The sequence below is a fragment of the Mobula hypostoma genome, chromosome 9 (genome assembly GCF_963921235.1).
Source record: "Mobula hypostoma chromosome 9, sMobHyp1.1, whole genome shotgun sequence".
NCBI classification, from domain to species: Eukaryota; Metazoa; Chordata; class Chondrichthyes; order Myliobatiformes; family Myliobatidae; genus Mobula; species Mobula hypostoma.
The window spans coordinates 131806650-131828015 of NC_086105.1; the positions used below are offsets into that span (position 1 = coordinate 131806650).

Below are 21366 nucleotides of genomic sequence, written 5' to 3' on the forward strand. Positions count from 1 at the left end.
ACGAAATGTATTCACAAATGTCATGTGACATCACATTAGTCATTTCTGGTTGAATATAGTAATCCTGTGGTAAATGCCTTTTAACAAAATTAAAGACCTTACACTCAGAGGAAACATTATTGTAAAAGAATTAAACATACACATTTCCTGTAAACATTGGCAATGTTTTTAACGCTTACCATAGAAAGAAATTTGCCTGTCTAACATTTAACCACCTGTGAGAGTCTTGTTCCTGTAATGTAGAACATTAGGGATAATTGGGAAGCTACCGTGAGCAGTTTCTTTTAACTCCCTGATTCCAAAGTTATGAAAAACTTGTATTTATAGAATCATTAAAACACAAAAAAGGGAGGTTCAGCTCTGTCAAGATAATCACATTATTCCCATGCCTTGCTTTTTTCATGTAGTGCTTCAATTTTATTTTCATCAGGTATCTATCCACTTGACAAAGAGTCTATCCAAACAAAATGTGTGACAGAACCTGTCTCCACCATCCCCTTTTCACAGTGCCTGAGGCAAGGCGGCTGCTAGTTCTTTGGTTGAGCTCTGATGTTGCATTCCTCAATCTGAAACCTGAAGAGACACTAATTCCCCACTCTCTAATCCGCACAAGCATTCTACATTAGTTTTGACAGTACAATGACCATTCCCCCTTAATTCCAAAGGAGGAGAGTGGATGTAAAGGACAAAGATATTGGTTAATTAATATTTTCAAAAATTATTTCAGTTTTAGATTATTCAAAATTTTTAAAGGTTTTAATACCTTGATGATCTTTTTGATTTTTTTTAAATGGCAGTCAGAAATATACAAACAGTGTTACTGCTTTGATAGTTCTACCTCAGACAGCGGTGAGAGCTTACGTGTTTACTCCTTCTCATAATCTTTTACCTGATCTAGTTAATTGCAAATGTGGTTATCCACATTCCTCTAATGGAGTATGACATTTATTTGGAAGTCGATGACAAGTGCAGGCAACTCACAACTGATTCAGTTCCAGCCCATTACCTTTCGGTTGTCCTTCATATGTTAATACCTTGCAATTACAAAACGCATTAGGCGTGGAAAAATACATCCTAAGGTACCAAGCAGAAACAAAAATAAAATTTTATTTATTTGTAACTTAGAGATACAGCACGGAACATTCCCTTCTGGCCCAATGAATCATGCCATCCAGCAGCCCAGCTACTTAACCCTAGCCTAGTCACAGGACAATTCACATGACCAATTAACCTTCTGACCAGTACGTCACTGCACTGTGGGAGGAAAGCAGAGCACCCGGAGAAAACCCACGCTGTCACTGGGAGAACGTACAAAACCCCTTACAGAGGGTGCTGGATTCGAACGCCAAACTCCAACGCACTGAGCTGTAATAGCATTGCACTAACCACTACACTACTGTGGCGCCCAACGTTCATTATCTGAATTAACACCAAATTCCAGTGGTTGGTTTTAGCGCTGACTTTATCACGGCAAAGCAGTCATGATGTGGGGGGTTTTGTGATCTTATTTCCAAGCACAGAGGGCCTTTTCAGGCACTACTTTTAATTAAGCCACTTCCAGCTTGTGACAGCTCTGCATTTCCCGTTTACCCTGTTGGAAATTTAAAAGGACCTTTATTCCCAAACAATGACTAAACTTCCAGGCCACAATTTCATAAAACACTGCCTATGGAAAGGCAGAGGCTCCAGCTGGCCTGATTTAGCTCAGCAGGCATCTTTACTGAGGGGCTGCTATCTCAGAAGAAAATTATTAAATTCCTGGCAATGCATTGTCCATTTCTGGTCCAAAAGTGTTACTTTGTCCAATTTTGCCATAGCACTGGCAAGTTTGGTGGCAGCATTATCTTTGTAAAATGAGGCAAATTGAAAATAATGATATTTAAGATAAGATGAAGTAACATTTAAGTCAAAACACCTGATGTTTCAAGTCATCTACCTACCCCCTCCCTCCCTCACAGATTAGGCCCTTCTGGCCCTTTGAGCCACAGTGCCCAGCAATCCCCCAATTTAATCCAAGCATAGTCATGGGACAATTTACAATGACCAATTAACCTACCAGCCAGTAGGCCTGTGTGAGGAATCCGGAGCACCCGGAGGAAACACATGTGGTCACAAACATACCAACTCCTTACAGGCAGCGGTGGAAACTGAACCCAGTTCGCTGGTACCGTAAAGCGTTGTGCTAACCACTACGCGGCCGCGCCGCCCTATCGGGGAGAAGGCAAGACAACGGGGTTGAGAGGGAAATGGATCACCCACGATGAAATGGCAGAGCTGACTCAATGGGCCGAATGGCCTAATATTGCTCCCATGTTTTATGGTCTTATGGTCATACACTGAGAGAATCTCAAAATAAGATACTTTAGCAACTTGGTGCCTTGCAAAGTAAACAGAACAGAGAAATGCCTCTCCAAGAGCCTGCTCTGCTGATACTGAGATTTAATTTGTTAGGAGGATACGCACGATCTGCAACAGAGGCTGTCGGCCACCGTCTCTCAGCTGCACACATCTGAGCTCGCCCGCAAGCAGTTGGAAATCTCAAACAAGAAACTATTTTCCTTTGCTGAGGTGAGGCTGGATTATTGCTTAAGTACTTTCACAAGTGGAAAACTTGATCCGATTGGAATCTGCCAGAGTGTTGGTGGTTTAAGTTTGCAAAACAAACCGAGCTATTATCATTACTGACACAATACACTGAGTAATGCTAGCACTCACTGAACTAATCCTGTTTAAGGACTTGTACATGTGTACCTGCTTTTACAACCTCAGGAATGTTCAGCCAATTAAACATTTTTGAAGCATATTCGCTGTTATTATGGAGGAGCCAGAGAAGCAAGACAACTAATCTGTGCACAGCAAGCTCCCGCAAAAAGTGAAGCAATGATGCCCAGATCCTTGATCAACCTGGTTACCACGGTGACCACAACAGTGCTCCAGATAACGCCAGATGGATTACATTTCCCCCCAAGAGCAGATTCTCAGCCTGAGAGCTGAGAGCCAGAGGAAGATTGTGCTGCCCCATCGAACTCCCGCTCCACCCATTAATTTCCCTATAACCTATTCCCACTCGCATCTGCATCAACTTGCCACACCAGGGATAATTTACAGTCACCACTTAACCAACTGACCAGCAACTTGGGATAAAGATTTATCAAAACTTCCCTGCTTTCTATCCATCTAGAAAGAAAGTCTGGGGATTGGTTTGCTTTCTTTGTGAACTTACGAAGCTGCAGTGTGAATTTAGTGATTGAAGTACATTGTGGACATCCTATGTTGATGCCAGAATGGGTGGCAACACTTGCGGGCTGCCTCCAAACACATCCTCAGATTGTGTTGGTTGTTAACACAAATGAAGTATTTCACTGTATGTCTCTATATACATGAGTTTAATAAATCTAATCCTACCCCGCCTGGATTTAAACCTTCCAGACAATAAATTATTTGCCTATTTTTCCTTGCACCGATAGTTGATAAACTTCATCTACCAAATGAAATTCAAAACCCTACAGATGTAGATGTATGGTGAACATTTTGGGAATAATGGTCGCAATTTATTATGCTTTAAGATAGTTATGACTAAGAATGAAATTGGATCTTGTGGGAAGGTACTAAATTAGGCGACGACAAATTTAGACAGGATAAGGGGTGTTGATTGGGAGCAGCAGCTGTCGAACAAGTCCTGACATGTGTGAGTTGTTCATAAACACAAGATTCTGCAGATGCTAGAAATCCAAAGCAACACACACACAAAATGCTGGAGGAACTCAGAAGGCCAGGGAGTATCTATGGAAATGAATAACCAGTCGCTGTTTCAGGCCGAGAACCTCTTCAGAACCGGAAAGGAAGGGGGAAGGCATCAGAGTAAAAAGGTGGGGAAGGGGAAGGAGGATAGCCAGAAGGTGATAGGTAAAGCCATGTGGGTAGGAAAGGTAAGGAGATGGAGAGGAAGGAATTTGATAGGAGAAGAGAGTGGATCATTAGAGAAATGGAGGGAGGAGGGGACCCGGGGGAGGTGATAGGCAGATGAGAAGAGGTAAAAGGCCCGTGGGGAAAGAAGAGGGGAGGAGGAGGGAAATATTTTTCTTTAAAGGCCAGCTGATCAGAGTTCAGAATCGGCATGTTCTAGTAAGTGGTAAAAACAAGGATGGCAAGGTAAGCGAACCTTGGGTGATGGAGAGGTCCTGAATTTCGTCAGGAAGAAAGAGGAATCAAACGTAAGATTTAGGAAGCTAAAATCAGACTGGGCCCTTGTAGAATATAAGCAGAGCAGAAACCGATGATTTAGAGGCCAAAAAGGAGCCATGAAATGTCCTCGATGGGCTGGATCAAGGAGGATCTCAAAGCAGGTCTGTTACACAGACAGTGATAGGTGCCAGTAAGTGGGTAGCAGTGGAAAGCATGCAATTTGGTTAAGACCATAAGACACAGGAGCAGAACTGGACCATTTGGCCCATCGAGTCTGCTCTGCCATTTCTTCATGGCTCATCCATTTTCCCTCTCAACACCATTCTTTTGCCTTCTCCCCATAACATTTCATACCCTGACTAATCACGAGCCTGTCAACCTCCACCTTAAATGCACCCAATGACCTGGCCTCAGCAGCTGGCTGTGGCAATGATTCACAGATTCACCACCCTCTGTTTAAAGAAATTCCTCCTCATCTGTTCTAAATAGACATCCCTCTATCCTGAGGCTTGTCCTAGACTCCCCCACTATAGGAAAATCCTCTCCTCATTCACTTTACCCTTTCAAAATTCAGTTCATTTCAATGAGATCTCCCTGCTTCATTCTTCTAAATTCCAGCAAGTAAAGACCCAGAGCCATCAAACACTACTCATACGATAACCCTTACGTTCCCAGAATCATTCTTGTGGACATCCTCTGAACCCTCTCCAATGTCAGCATATAGTTTCTTGGATAAGAGGACCAAAACTGCTCACAATACACCAAGTGAAGCCTCACCAGTGCCTTATAAAGCCTCAGCTTTACATCCTTGTTTTTATACAGTATTCTAGTCCTTTTTGAAATGAGTGCGAACATTGCATTTGCCTTCCTCACCACTGACAAAACCAGCAAGTTGACCTTTAGGGAGTCCTGCATGAGGACTCCCCCAAGGCCTCTTGTATCTCATTGCTTTGAATTTTCTGCCCATTTAGAAAATAGTCTATGCTTTTATTTGTTCTACCGAAGTGCATGACCATACACTCCCCAAAACAATATTCCATCTGCCAATTATTTGCCCCTTTCTCCTAATCTGTCTAGGTCCTTCTGCAGTCTCTGTGCTGCCTCAACACTACCTGGCCCTCCAGCTTCCTTGCATCATTGGCAAACTTGGCCAAACTTGATACCACTTCTTTTTATGTTATATGTCAGTTCCAACATCCAAATCACTGACATATAATATACAAAGAAACAGTTCCAAGACAACTCCTGCAGACACTACTAGTCACTGGCAGCCAAGTAGAATAGGCTCCCTTTATACTACTCTTTGCCTCCTGCCTATCAACCAATGCTCTATCCATGCTAGGATCTTTCCTGTAATACCATGGGCTCTTATCCTGTTATGCTGCCTCATGTGCAGCACCTTGTCAAAGGCCTGCTGGAAATCCAAATACATAACATCTACTGACTCCCCTTTGTCTATCCTGCTTGTTATTTCCTCAAAGGATAACAGAGGCTTTTAGACACACATGAATGTGAAGGGAATGGAACCATATGGATGATACACAAACAGGAGTGTGAATTGGCATCAAGATTGGCACATCTTGGGCCAAATGGCCAGTCCGGTGCTGTACTCTTCTATATCCTATCTAATTTTAATGATTTAACCTTTTTATTTAAATGTTCTTTTATTATTTATTTGTAATCTGTTAAAATATCCACTTGTTCTATCTCACCAATAGTGAAGAAAAATGATTTTAATATTTCTGCCATCGTCATACTGTATTGCCTTGTCCATGCTTTAATGATCCCATTCCCGTACCAACCTTCCCTTTTTAATGTCTATAAAATACTTTTAAGTATTCCTTTATTATTTAATCATACATCTTGCCACCTTAGATTTATTTTACCCTCTCTTCATTTTCACTGTTATCATGGACTACTGTGCTCTCTTTGTACTTGCATGTATTTTATACCTTTCCCCAACCCTCAATTATTCTCTTTTTTCATCCATGCAATCTCTAGTTGGATTTTTTTCTACACTCAGTTGAGCAACAATCTAAATATTTCCATTTGTTTGTTCCTATTCTCCGTTTCATTGTGCTATTCTCAACCTAAACTTCCATTGAGCTTGCTTTTGTCATACACGGCCTTCCCTATTTACAAGTGTATTATATTACAGTAGCTATTGCCAGATATTCCCCTACTTTTCCTTCTCTCACCTGCTCTGTTTCATTCCCTTCCCCATTATTAGATCCAATAGCAAACCTTCTCATTTTGGGTCTTTTTGCATGCTAGGTTAGAATGGAGTCCTGTCCACATTCAGGAACACAATTCCCTTATCTCTTTTATCTGCCTTTGTAGTATAATTAAAATTGGACTAATATTCTCTATTTTTCACTCATTTTTTTAATTTGTACATTTTTCAGTCACTTTTCCATTGACTCTGTTTATCAGTGTCACTTATTCTTATTATCTCTAACTCAATTTATATGGATTTTATATCTTCCTTATAATTGGGGCCGTTTATTCTACGGTCATTATGTTATCCTTAAAAAAAAGTCCTCATGCCCCACCTCATTCTTTCATCCCCTGTTTTTTTCTAAACATGTTACACCCAGCAATGTTTAATTCCCAGACCTGATTTTCTGCTGCTGTATGTTAATAATATGTACAGTCTTCGGTTCTTCACAAATGACTTCCTCCAGTTTGTATGCGTGGCTGCATAGAGAGTTTAACTCATTTTTGACAGGATTTCCTACCTTGTGCAGTTAACCATCTTGTTAGGCTCCTGTTATAACTCCACTTACTCCCTTATATCAAAAGTGTCCTTCCTCCCGTCTTTTACTCTCCCCGGTCCTTTCTTTTCGTGTTTCGTTTATATCTTGTCTGCTTATATTCCATCCCCCTCACCCACACTTCAACATTCAAAGTACATTTATCGAAGTATGTATACATTATACGACCTTGAGATTCATCTCCTAACGGGCAGCCATGAAACAAAGAAATGCAAAAAAAACCATCAAACACCCAATGTGCAGAGAAAAAGAAAATAAGTTATACAAACAATAAACACAAGCAAATATCAATCTGAACCGAAGTCCACAGAGAGTCCCAACACCCTGACCTTTAGTTCAGCACTGAGCTGAATGAGCTCGTCCCTCACCTCGGGCCCCAACACCCTGACCTTCAGTTCAGCACTGAGCTGAATGAGCTCGTCCCTCACCTCGGGCCCCAACACCCTGACCTTCAGTTCAGCACTGAGCTGAATGAGCTCGTCCCTCACCTCGGGCCCCAACACCCTGACCTTCAGTTCAGCACTGAGCTGACTGGGCTCGTCCCTCACCTCGGGCCCCAACACCCTGACCTTCAGTTCAGCACTGAGCTGAATGAGCTCGTCCCTCACCTCGGGCCCCAACACCCTGACCTTTAGTTCAGCACTGAGCTGAATGAGCTCGTCCCTCACCTCGGGCCCCAACACCCTGACCTTTAGTTCAGCACTGAGCTGAATGAGCTCGTCCCTCAGCTCGGGCCCCAACACCCTGACCTTCAGTTCAGCACTGAGCTGAATGAGCTCGTCCCTCAGCTCGGGCCCCAACACACTGACCTTCAGTTCAGCACTGAGCTGAATGAGCTCGTCCCTCACCTCGGGCCCCAACACCCTGACCTTCAGTTCAGCACTGAGCTGAATGAGCTCGTCCCTCAGCTCGGGCCCCAACACCCTGACCTTCAGTTCAGCACTGAGCTGAATGAGCTCGTCCCTCAGCTCGGGCCCCAACACCCTGACCTTCAGTTCAGCACTGAGCTGACTGGGCTCGTCCCTCACCTCGGGCCCCAACACCCTGACCTTTAGTTCAGCACTGAGCTGAATGAGCTCGTCCCTCACCTCGGGCCCCAACACCCTGACCTTCAGTTCAGCACTGAGCTGACTGGGCTCGTCCCTCACCTCGGGCCCCAACACCCTGACCTTCAGTTCAGCACTGAGCTGAATGAGCTCGTCCCTCAGCTCGGGCCCCAACACCCTGACCTTCAGTTCAGCACTGAGCTGAATGAGCTCGTCCCTCACCTCGGGCCCCAACACCCTGACCTTCAGTTCAGCACTGAGCTGAATGAGCTCGTCCCTCAGCTCGGGCCCCAACACCCTGACCTTCAGTTCAGCACTGAGCTGAATGAGCTCGTCCCTCAGCTCGGGCCCCAACACCCTGACCTTCAGTTCAGCACTGAGCTGAATGAGCTCGTCCCTCACCTCGGGCCCCAACACCCTGACCTTCAGTTCAGCACTGAGCTGAATGAGCTCGTCCCTCAGCTCGGGCCCCAACACCCTGACCTTCAGTTCAGCACTGAGCTGAATGAGCTCGTCCCTCAGCTCGGGCCCCAACACCCTGACCTTCAGTTCAGCACTGAGCTGAATGAGCTCGTCCCTCACCTCGGGCCCCAACACCCTGACCTTCAGTTCAGCACTGAGCTGAATGAGCTCGTCCCTCTCCTCGGGCCCCAACACCCTGACCTTCAGTTCAGCACTGAGCTGAATGAGCTCGTCCCTCACCTCGGGCCCCAACACACTGACCTTCAGTTCAGCACTGAGCTGAATGAGCTCGTCCCTCACCTCGGGCCCCAACACCCTGACCTTCAGTTCAGCACTGAGCTGAATGAGCTCGTCCCTCACCTCGGGCCCCAACACCCTGACCTTTAGTTCAGCACTGAGCTGAATGAGCTCGTCCCTCACCTCGGGCCCCAACACCCTGACCTTCAGTTCAGCACTGAGCTGAATGAGCTCGTCCCTCAGCTCGGGCCCCAACACCCTGACCTTCAGTTCAGCACTGAGCTGAATGAGCTCGTCCCTCAGCTCGGGCCCCAACACCCTGACCTTCAGTTCAGCACTGAGCTGAATGAGCTCGTCCCTCTCCTCGGGCCCCAACACCCTGACCTTCAGTTCAGCACTGAGCTGAATGAGCTCGTCCCTCACCTCGGGCCCCAACACCCTGACCTTCAGTTCAGCACTGAGCTGAATGAGCTCGTCCCTCACCTCGGGCCCCAACACCCTGACCTTCAGTTCAGCACTGAGCTGAATGAGCTCGTCCCTCAGCTCGGGCCCCAACACCCTGACCTTCAGTTCAGCACTGAGCTGAATGAGCTCGTCCCTCAGCTCGGGCCCCAACACCCTGACCTTCAGTTCAGCACTGAGCTGAATGAGCTCGTCCCTCAGCTCGGGCCCCAACACCCTGACCTTCAGTTCAGCACTGAGCTGAATGAGCTCGTCCCTCAGCTCGGGCCCCAACACCCTGACCTTCAGTTCAGCACTGAGCTGAATGAGCTCGTCCCTCTCCTCGGGCCCCAACACCCTGACCTTCAGTTCAGCACTGAGCTGAATGAGCTCGTCCCTCACCTCGGGCCCCAACACCCTGACCTTCAGTTCAGCACTGAGCTGACTGGGCTCGTCCCTCACCTCGGGCCCCAACACCCTGACCTTTAGTTCAGCACTGAGCTGAATGAGCTCGTCCCTCACCTCGGGCCCCAACACCCTGACCTTTAGTTCAGCACTGAGCTGAATGAGCTCGTCCCTCAGCTCGGGCCCCAACACCCTGACCTTCAGTTCAGCACTGAGCTGAATGAGCTCGTCCCTCACCTCGGGCCCCAACACCCTGACCTTCAGTTCAGCACTGAGCTGAATGAGCTCGTCCCTCACCTCGGGCCCCAACACCCTGACCTTCAGTTCAGCACTGAGCTGAATGAGCTCGTCCCTCACCTCGGGCCCCAACACCCTGACCTTCAGTTCAGCACTGAGCTGAATGAGCTCGTCCCTCAGCTCGGGCCCCAACACCCTGACCTTCAGTTCAGCACTGAGCTGAATGAGCTCGTCCCTCAGCTCGGGCCCCAACACCCTGACCTTCAGTTCAGCACTGAGCTGAATGAGCTCGTCCCTCACCTCGGGCCCCAACACACTGACCTTCAGTTCAGCACTGAGCTGAATGAGCTCGTCCCTCACCTCGGGCCCCAACACCCTGACCTTCAGTTCAGCACTGAGCTGAATGAGCTCGTCCCTCACCTCGGGCCCCAACACCCTGACCTTCAGTTCAGCACTGAGCTGAATGAGCTCGTCCCTCAGCTCGGGCCCCAACACCCTGACCTTCAGTTCAGCACTGAGCTGAATGAGCTCGTCCCTCAGCTCGGGCCCCAACACCCTGACCTTCAGTTCAGCACTGAGCTGAATGAGCTCGTCCCTCACCTCGGGCCCCAACACCCTGACCTTCAGTTCAGCACTGAGCTGAATGAGCTCGTCCCTCTCCTCGGGCCCCAACACCCTGACCTTCAGTTCAGCACTGAGCTGAATGAGCTCGTCCCTCAGCTCGGGCCCCAACACCCTGACCTTCAGTTCAGCACTGAGCTGAATGAGCTCGTCCCTCAGCTCGGGCCCCAACACCCTGACCTTCAGTTCAGCACTGAGCTGAATGAGCTCGTCCCTCACCTCGGGCCCCAACACACTGACCTTCAGTTCAGCACTGAGCTGAATGAGCTCGTCCCTCACCTCGGGCCCCAACACCCTGACCTTCAGTTCAGCACTGAGCTGAATGAGCTCGTCCCTCACCTCGGGCCCCAACACCCTGACCTTCAGTTCAGCACTGAGCTGAATGAGCTCGTCCCTCACCTCGGGCCCCAACACACTGACCTTCAGTTCAGCACTGAGCTGAATGAGCTCGTCCCTCACCTCGGGCCCCAACACCCTGACCTTCAGTTCAGCACTGAGCTGAATGAGCTCGTCCCTCACCTCGGGCCCCAACACCCTGACCTTCAGTTCAGCACTGAGCTGAATGAGCTCGTCCCTCACCTCGGGCCCCAACACCCTGACCTTCAGTTCAGCACTGAGCTGAATGAGCTCGTCCCTCAGCTCGGGCCCCAACACCCTGACCTTCAGTTCAGCACTGAGCTGAATGAGCTCGTCCCTCACCTCGGGCCCCAACACCCTGACCTTCAGTTCAGCACTGAGCTGAATGAGCTCGTCCCTCACCTCGGGCCCCAACACCCTGACCTTCAGTTCAGCACTGAGCTGAATGAGCTCGTCCCTCACCTCGGGCCCCAACACACTGACCTTCAGTTCAGCACTGAGCTGAATGAGCTCGTCCCTCACCTCGGGCCCCAACACCCTGACCTTCAGTTCAGCACTGAGCTGAATGAGCTCGTCCCTCACCTCGGGCCCCAACACCCTGACCTTCAGTTCAGCACTGAGCTGAATGAGCTCGTCCCTCACCTCGGGCCCCAACACCCTGACCTTTAGTTCAGCACTGAGCTGAATGAGCTCGTCCCTCACCTCGGGCCCCAACACACTGACCTTCAGTTCAGCACTGAGCTGAATGAGCTCGTCCCTCACCTCGGGCCCCAACACCCTGACCTTCAGTTCAGCACTGAGCTGAATGAGCTCGTCCCTCAGCTCGGGCCCCAACACCCTGACCTTTACAATCTGGCCCGGCACTTAGATCGGGTTCAAATGCTTCGAGACACTCTGGGGCCTGTGCCTGAACTTCCCAATTCAGCCTGACACCTAAATCGTTGTCCAAACACCGGGTTCAATCGCTTCAGTACGCTCTGGGGCTTGGACGCCATTGCCTCAATTTGGCCTGTACCTGACCTTTCCAATTCGCCCCGGCGTTTAAATTGATCAAATCTTGGGTCTTCCTCGCTCCTGGCAACGGGTCCACTGCCTTACCTCGCCTTGGTTCTGCCACATTAAATTTCCTCCATTTCCAAAGGGATGTTACAGACTATTGCTTGCGGTGATCATTACCAGAAAAAGACTGATTAACAAAGTATTTAGCTGTAGGAGTGAGAAGTGAATCTCTAGGACATAGGTACTTCGCTATTTCACCTGGAAGCTGTCTCATTGTTCCAACTCCTCCTTGTCTCAGAACTGGTACCTTCTTTCCTATGTTAGCCCTTTTGTTACATAGTAGATCTCTTGAATTGCCTACCAGTATTTCATTTGCATGTGGTTCACGTAATAATGGAGAGGATATTACAATTGAAATCTTGCTTTTTATTTTAGAACCTAACTCCAGAAACTCTTTCAGCAGGACCTCCTCCTGTTTCACTTTTTCCCAACATGAATGACAAAAGCTAGATTATTTCCTTCCCAATAAGAGTCTCGTGAGCTGTTACAAGATGTACTTTACTCTGGCGCTGAGTATGTCACAAGCCCTTGATATTCTTGTTCTTGGCTACAGAGAACACCATCTATCTACCTGTCATTATTACATTTCTACTTCGTTCTTTAAAGATTAAGGAGATAAAAGATTACTTTATTGTCGCCAGACAATTGATACTAGAACGTACAATCATCACAGTGATATTTGATTCTGCGCTTCCCTCTCCCTGGATTACAAATATTAAATATTTAAAATAGTAAAAATCAGTAAATATTAAAATTTTAAATTATAAATCATAAATGGAAAATAGAAAAATGGAAAGTAAGGTAGTGCAAAAAACCGAGAGGCAGGTCCGGATATTTGGAGGGTACGGCCCAGATACAGGTCAGGATCCGTTCAGCAGTCTTATCACAGTTGGAAAGAAGCTGTTCCCAAATCCGGCCGTACGAGTCTTCAAGCTTCTGAGCCTTCTCCCGGAGGGAAGAGGGACGAAAAGTGTGTTGGCTGGGAGGGTCATGTCCTTATTATCCTGGCAGCACTGCTCCGACAGCGTGCGGTGTAAAGTGAGTCCAAGGATGGAAGAGTAGTTTGTGTGATGTGCTGAGCCATGTTCACGATCTTCTGCAGCTTCTTTCGGTCTTGGACAGGACAACTTCCATACCAGGTTGTGATACACAGTAGAAGAATGCTTTCTATGGTGCATCTATAAAAATCTGTGATAATAATAAAGATTAGCTTTAATTGCAACAAGTACATCCAAAACTTGATTGAAATGCATCACTTGCATCAACAACCAATGGTATGTTGGGGACAGCCTGCATTTGTCACCAAGCTTCCAGTACCAACGTAACACGCCCATAACTTACTAACCCCAACCAGTGCATCTTTGGACTGTGGGGGGAAACAGGAGCACCTGGAGGAAACCCATGCAGTCACAGGGAGAACGTACAAACTCCTCACAGACAGCGCTGGGAATTGAACACTGGATGTCAGCGCTGTAAAGTGTTACACTAACCTCGAGGCTAACATGCCACCCTTCTGAGCCCTTGCCTCGGATCTTCAGTATGTACTCTTGTGGTTTGCACTTTGTTGTCACAGGAAGTGAGCACAGGTAGTTTACCTTTTATCTGAGACTAGTGTCTTCACAACTGCTTGTAAATCTGCTCTAGCCAGCTCCATAACACTCATACCTTCTCAGGAAAGGCTTCTTAGAAATAATTCAATGGGACTGGTATAGAGTGATCCCACCTCCGTATAATCCTGTAGGCCAAGAGATACAACAATTCGCTGCTTTTCCTTTCTGCTTTCTACCCTTGATGACAAAGTGAAATATTTCTTTGTGTCTGGTATCAGAATGACTTATGAAAAAAAAGAGATCATGCAGAAAGTGAAACAGGACCATTTGTGGAGTCTGTTGTCTCTGCTAACTGTCTTGATCTGGAAGTGGGGGGAATATTAGCAGTTACATAAAAAACAATGGAAAGGGAAGTGTAACTATTGAAACTATTGTGCTCCCCCACACTGATATCATTGTACCAAAAGCACAACTAACTGATTTATCTTAAAATTGGAATTATGTTAACTTTCTCTTTGAAAGCTTCAGTGATGACTGTTTTCCTTTTCCCACAGAAAGTCCACAAAGTCCTAACATCTGCCAGCCAACACCGGACTACCCAAAGGTAATTGGCTAAGTTCAACTCATCTTGACTTATAGATATTGATTTTAGACCATAAGACCATAAGACAGAAGCAGAATTAGGCCATCCGGTCCATCGATTCTGCTCTGCTATTCAATCATGGCTGATTCTTTTGTTTTCTCCGCCTCAACCCTTGTTTCTGGCCTTCTCCCCGTAATCTTTGATGCCATGTACAATCAAGGGCCTATCAATCTCTGCCTTAAATACGCCCAAAAACCTGGCCTCCACAGCTGCCTGTGCCAACAAATTCCACAAATTCACCACCCTGTGTAACTGCAGGTCTAGTGCCATATTTACATCACGTACCTCTTCTCTTCAATTAAATCAGTTAAAGTAGAAATTGGGCAAGAAGTCTGACTCAATATTACTTGGCTCACACTGGCATGCTGCAATCTGTAGATTCTCAGTCAAGGAAGTGATTGAAATTGTGAGCGTTAAGGGAATTGATGGGGATAGAGACAGAGCAGAAAAGTGGATACAATGCGTAAGATCAGCTGCGATCTTATTTGTTGGTGGAGCAGGTATGCCTACTCCTATTTCATACCTATACAAAGGGAAGATCTATCCCTGAGTGTTCTATATGAACACCAATAAAAATAACATTATCTTTAATACCTGATAATCACTTCCATGTGATTGTAGTCCAATCATTTATCAACTTCATCTCAGCATTTAAGAAGTGTGACTCAGTCTTTTACAAGTGCACTGAAATTTGAACAGGTTGTACTTGAATATTTTCCAAAGAATTCAAGAGATATACTTTCTACCTCCCTTCAGATTAAATCTGTCTAAGAAAACACGAAGAGAAAGCAGTCTGACCCCTCCCGGACCTGAAGGGCAGCTTGCCATTGAAGCCAAAGAGCTGATTGAGTGGGTCTGTTCCCTGGACTGTGAAAATGGTAAGGAGTCCGGCATGACAGTAAGTTGACAGAACTCTGTATCACTGGTCTAATGATTGTAAAATTTCTAGGATATCATTTGTGTTAAAGGTATTGTAGCGTTGAAGCAAGAAACATCACCATTTTAGAAGCACAGAAACATACAGCACAATACAGGCCCTTTGGCCCACAAAGCTGTGCCAAACATGTCCCTACCCTAGAACTACCTAGGCTTTACCTATAGCCCTCTATTTTTTGAAGCTCCATGTAGCCATCCAGGAGCCTCTTAAAAGACCCAATCATTTCCACTCCCACCACCGCCGCTGGCAGCCCATGTCACACACTCACCACTCTCTGTGGAAAAAAAACTTACTCCTGACATCTCCTCTGTACCTACTTCCAAGCACCTTAAAACTGTGCCCTTTGATGTTAGCCATTTCAGCCCTGGGAAAAAGCCTCTGACTATCCACACGATCAATGCCTCTCATCATCTTATACACCTCTATCAGGTCACCTCTCATCCTCCAACGCTCCAAGGAGAAAAGGCTGAGTTCACTCAACCTATTCTCGTAAGGCATGCTCCCCAAACCAGGGAACATCCTTGTAAATCTCCTCTGCACCCTTTCTATGGTTTCCATGTCCTTCCTCTAATGAGGTGACCAGAACTGAGCACAGTACTCCTTGTGGGGTCTGACCAGGGTCCTATACAGCTGCAACATTACCTCTCGGCTCTTAAACTCAATCCCACGACTGATGAAGGCCAATGCACCGTATGCCTTCTTAACCAGAGAGGCAACCTGCATAGCAGCTTTGAGTGTCCTATGGACTCAGACCCCAAAATCCCTCTGATCCTCCACACTGCCAAGAGCCTTACCATTAATGTTATATTCAGCCATCATATTTGACCTACCAAAATGAACCACCTCATACCTAACGAAGGGTCTCAGCCTGAAACGTCGACTGCGCCTCTTCCTATAGATGCTGCCTGGCCTGCTGAGTTCACCAGCAACTTTTCCAGCATCTGCAGAATTCCTGTTGTTTGCACCTCATACCTATTTGGGTTGAACTCCATCTGCCACTTCTCAGCCCAGGTTTGCATCCTACCAATGTCCCGTTGTAACCTCTGACAGCCCTCCACACTATCCACAACACCCCCAACATTTGTGTCATCAGCAAATTTACTAACCCATCCCTCCACTTCCTCATCCAGGTCATTTATAAAAATCACAAAGAGTAGGGGTCCCAGAACAGATCCCTGAAGCACACCACTGGTCACCGGCCTCCATGCAGAATATAACCCGTCTACAACCACTCATTGCCTTCTGTGGGCAAACCAGTTCTGGATCCACACAGCAATGTCCCCTTGGATCCCATGCCTCCTTACTTTCTCAATAAGACTTGCATGGACCTTATCAAATGCCTTTCTAAAATCCATATGGACTACATCTACGGCTCTACCTTTATCAATGTGCTTAGTCACATCCTCAAAAAATTCAATCAGGCTCGTAAGGCACAACCTGCCTTTGACAAAGCCATGCAGACTATTCCTAATCATATTATGCCTCTCCAAATGTTCATAAATCCTGCCTCACAGGATCTTCTCCATCAACTTACCAACCACTGAAGTTAGACTCACTGGCCTATAATTTCCTGGGCTATCCCTACTCCCTTTCTTGAATAACGGAACAACATCCGCAACCCTCCAATCCTCCGGAACCACTCCCGTCCTCATTGGTGATGCAGAGATCATTGCCAGAGGCTCAGCAATCTCCTCCCTTGCTTCCCACAGTAGCTTGGGGTACATCCTGTCCGATCCCGGTGACTTATCCAACTGGTTGCTTTCCAAAAGCTCCAGTACATCCTCTTTCTTAATTACATTTTCAAGCTTTTCAGTCCACTGCAAGTCATCCCTACAATCGCCAAGATCCTTTTCCAAGGTGAACACTGAAGCAAAGTATTCATTAAGTACCTTCGCTATTTCCTCCGGTTCCATACACACTTTGCCATTGTCACACTTGATAAATCCTATTCTCTCACATCTTATTCTCTTGCTCTTCACATACTTGTAGAATGCCTTCCCCTGTCTGCCAAGGCCTTCTCATGGCCCCTTCTGGCTCTCCTAATTTCATTCTTAAACTCCTTCCTGCTAGCCTTATAATCTTCTAGATTCATATCATTACTTCGTTCTTTGAACCTTTTGTAAGGCTCTTCTTTTCTTTTTGACTAGATTTACAACAGCCTTTGTGCATCCTGTGCTTCATTCGACCAAAATTCACACCAAAACCTGTTTATCCCTCAGCTCTTTGACTTTCATTGCTGTCGGCTGGATAAATCATCAGTTTTAATATGCTTACAATTACCCCTGTAACCTTGCCTCTCCTTTTTTTCCTCTGATTTATTGTTTTGACATCCTGCTCTTCTCATTCTGACCTTCCCCACTTCCACTCTCATCAGTTCGTCATTAGTGGCCACGCTCTAACTGCTTGGGTGCTAAGGTGCTAACCTTAGTTGGGAAATTTTCTGCACGCAAATCTTTATTTATCTTTGAAAATAAAATTCTTAATCAAACTTGTTTCTGCGTGAACAGAAAGATGCAAGTACTGAGATAAACACAACACTGGTGAACCATTTTGCATGCACAATTTTTCCACGTAATTCAAATAATTTTATTACAATAAAAACAGACATTTTAAAATATCTGTTTTAAATGTTAAAAATGAGGAACAAACCCTCTGTCCAATCTACACCGTCCTTATTTCACTGTGGTTTTTGCCTTGAAATCCAATGGTCATTCTTAAAATTGTGACGTTAATTAATAGTGTGAAAAATACCTGATAAGATTACGATTTTTAAAGGTTGGTTTATGGTAGAATAATTCTCAGAATGGTGAATATGCAGTTGTGGTTTGAGCTGGTGACAGGGTTGCTTAGAATGAGTCACTGTTAACCCCGTCATTCAAGCACACATTTAATGATGGAACTTTTTCAGATTCCGTACTGGTCAAATGAAGTTCAAACATAATGTTAGCCCTTGTTTCATTGGCAGTTTTATATATTAAAAATACAATATATGAACAGTCTACCATTTGGCAAGGCAAATAGGATCAACTTGTCATTGGCTGGTCACGTTGGTAACAGAACTCAATGAGACAGACTCATGGGTTTAGTTGGTAGTGCGCCAATCTTGCCATGCAGTTAACACTGTTCTGACTCTGAAATTCATTTCGTTTGTTTGAATGAATTAAACTTCAGAGGCAGAAAGCTCTGGGACTACTATTTGATGTTGCTAACTGGGGATGAAATTCTATGCAAAAGAAGACTATGGAAGTAAAATCAGAATATTCACGATTGAGATTACTCGTTTCTTTTGTAGTACTTTCCAAAAATGATTGACAAAAGAGATTTTGCAGAAAGTGCTGGAGGAACTCAGCAAGTCAGGCAGCATCTATGAGGTGAATGACAGTTGTTTTGGGTCTAGACCCTTCATCAGGGATTGATGTGTAGGGAATAGGGGGCAAAAGGTAGAATAAGATGGTATGTGAGTTTGCACCTCCCATACTCTGAATTAATCAGAATCTGGTTTAATATCACTGGTGTATGTCATGAAATTTGTTAACTTTACAGCAGCAGTACAATGAAATACATGATAAATAAATATAGAGGAAAAACTGAATTACAGTAAGTATAGTTATGTATATTAGCTAGTTAAGTTAAAATAGTGCAAAAAAAACAAAGTTAAAAATTATTGAGGTAGCATTCATAGGCTCAATGTCCATTTAGAAATCGGGAGGCATAGGAGTAGAAGCTATTCCTGAATCACTGAGTGTATGCCTTCAGGCTTCTGTGGGTTAAAAATGAAATGCAATATTTTGTAGTAAGTGACTATCGTCTCCTGGTTACCTTCAGCTGAGTTCAGTCATTCAGCACCAACAGTGCTGCTACTGATTCCATTTATCTTTGCTATCAATGCCACGCAAGTCGGTGAAGTGTTGTAGATGCAGTTGGATTCAGAAAGTGTCTTCACATTCTTGTGATGAGTACATGAGCTCCACATGAACAATTGAAGATGATGGGGAAGTTTGATCACATGTATATCAAGATCTTCAATGACAGAATTTAATGGAAAGAGGAACAATTAATGTTTCAGACGGAGAGTCTTTGACCTAAAGCATTAACTGTTTGCACAGATCCTGCCTGATATGGTTTTTCCAGCATTTTCTATATGACTTCCAGCACTTCAGGTTTTTAAATTTGATTTTGTGTGGATTTGTTCATTTGAGCAATGATAGAGTCATAGAGTATGAAAACAGACCCTTCAGCCCAACTCACCTGTGCTGAACAGGGTGCCTAAGCAACTTGACCAATTTTTTAAAAAATTGCAGTAATATTTACTAAGTGAAAAGAAAATTAAGCAAGTCGAAGCAATGTATTGAACTACTGAGACATACATCAGTTGTTGTCTATACACTAGGAATACTGAAACTTCAATAGAATGTTAAAGTTCAGTATTAGGAATAACATCAATTTATATCTTGGAACTTGTGAATATAAACAAAAATATTTAATAGCCACTGACAATTCAACATGAAGTCGTGTGAAGCACACTCCTAAGTGCCAGAATTTCAGTTGGAATGTCAACGTTTTCTACATTAGAAATTCCAGAATTGATTATGAGAATCTGTTTTCAGTTTCAGGCAATCTATGGAGTATTCATTTAAATGTTAAACACTCTAATCGATTTCTAAAATGAGCAGATAAAGTAATATTACTGGAGAGAGGAGGGTTCCTTAGAACACAGTAGGCTGCTACGAACGGTAATGCATTACCTTAAAGAATAGTAGAAGATTTAAAGGCAACTCTAAGAGGGAAGTGATATGTATTTAAAGAGGATAAATATACTGGATTACAGAAAAAGAAAGAAGTGGGAATAATTTATAATATTTCTATGATGTATTTAAGGTTTTTAAAAATGAGAACACATGCTCTGATGTTTAATGGGCATGGTGACAACTGTGGAGAAAAAGATGTTTTATCATGCTAATTATTGATTGAGGTTGGAGAGGCAAATGCATCTCAATGCCACAAATTGTTAACAAGACAGACAGACATAAGTGGCCAGTCGGCTCATCAAGAATACATTAGCACCAGCATTCCCATCAATCCCATTGCACCTCCCAGTTACTTCCAAGTAACTTGTTTGTTGCAGGTTGATCAGCTACCTCCATCCCCAACCCAATTCCTCCTCCATCCAACCACACAAGGGGCAATCTGCTGTAGCCAGTTAAATTACCATCATGTTTTTGGAGCAGATGAAGTAAACCCACACAGCCACACGGACAATGCACAAACTCCACACGGAGAACGGGTAGAACTAGAACAGCTGGAGCTGCTGTGTTCTCAGGCTGCACAGAATATCACTGTCAGTTCATTATTCAACTCGTATCACACAGGTGTCTTTATGCTCCAATACAGCTTATTCTCTCTCATTTTGGTAAGGGGCTGTGAAAAAGGAAAACTTATAGGAAAAATGGATTCAGAAGTTATTGAATGATAGAGGTATACAGCAGGAAAACAGGCCCAGTCATCAGTACTCATCAATTAAGCTTGTCCCATTTGTCTGCATATGGCCAATATCTCTCAGGATCAGCAGACGCAAACTGCTGCACGTCAGGCAGCATCAATGAGAATAAATAAACAGTCAACATTCTTGGCCGAGACCCTTCATCAGGACAGGGAAGGAAGGGGGAAGATGCCAGAGTAAGAGGAGGGAAAGGGGAAGAAATACAAGCTAGAAGGTGATCAGCGAAGCCAGGTGAGTGGGAGGAGAGGGGTTTGAAGAATGAAGTGAAACTACCGACATCTTTTATAAACCTACTGATTCCCAGAACTATCTGGGTGACACCTCTTCCCACACTGTCTCATTTAAAACTACCATTCTCTTTTCTCAAATCTTTTGTCTCTGCTGCATCTGTTCCCAGGAAGAGGCTTTCCTTTCCGGGTTAGCAGAGATATCCTTCCTCAAAGAATGGGGTTTCTTTTCCGCTACCATTGATGCTGCTGTCACCTGCATCTCCTCCACTTCCTGAACATCCACCCTCATCCCATCTTCCCTCCACCTTAATAGAGTTCCTCTTGTCCTAACCTAGCACCCCATAAGCCTCCACATCCAACACATCACCCTCTGCAAACTTCTGCCATCTTCAATGGGATCCTACCACCAAACGCATCTTTACCTCCCACTCCCCATTCTCCACTTTCTGCAGGGATTGCTCCTTCCGTGATTCTTTTGACCACTCATCCTCCCTGCTAATCTTCATCCTTGCGAATGGTAGAGGTGCTACACCTGTCCGTTCACCTCCTCCCTCACCTCCATTCAGGGCCCTAAACAATCTTTCCAGGTGAGGTGAATCACTTAGGGACACTGAATGGAGGTGACGGAGAAGGTGAATCATTTACTGTATCTGGTGTTCCTTCTGCAGTCTCCTCTACATTG

At 45.2% G+C, this 21366-nt stretch overlaps 2 protein-coding genes across 2 annotated transcripts in view; one reads left to right on the forward strand and one right to left on the reverse strand.

Moving 5' to 3' along the window:
• The window catches only part of si:dkeyp-72e1.9 (syntaxin-binding protein 4), a 132316-nt gene that overhangs the window by 109245 nt on the left and 1705 nt on the right, over positions 1-21366 (forward strand). The window contains exons 18-20 of the mRNA XM_063059192.1: positions 2452-2568; positions 13929-13978; positions 14774-14895. Of these exons, the coding sequence (XP_062915262.1) occupies positions 2452-2568; positions 13929-13978; positions 14774-14895 (289 nt within the window). The remainder of the gene's footprint in view (positions 1-2451; positions 2569-13928; positions 13979-14773; positions 14896-21366) is intronic.
• rmi2 (RecQ mediated genome instability 2) overlaps positions 12648-21366 on the reverse strand; it is a 58550-nt gene continuing 49831 nt past the window's right edge. The window contains exon 3 of the transcript XR_010019334.1: positions 12648-13012. The gene's annotated coding sequence lies outside the window, so the exon portion shown is untranslated. The remainder of the gene's footprint in view (positions 13013-21366) is intronic.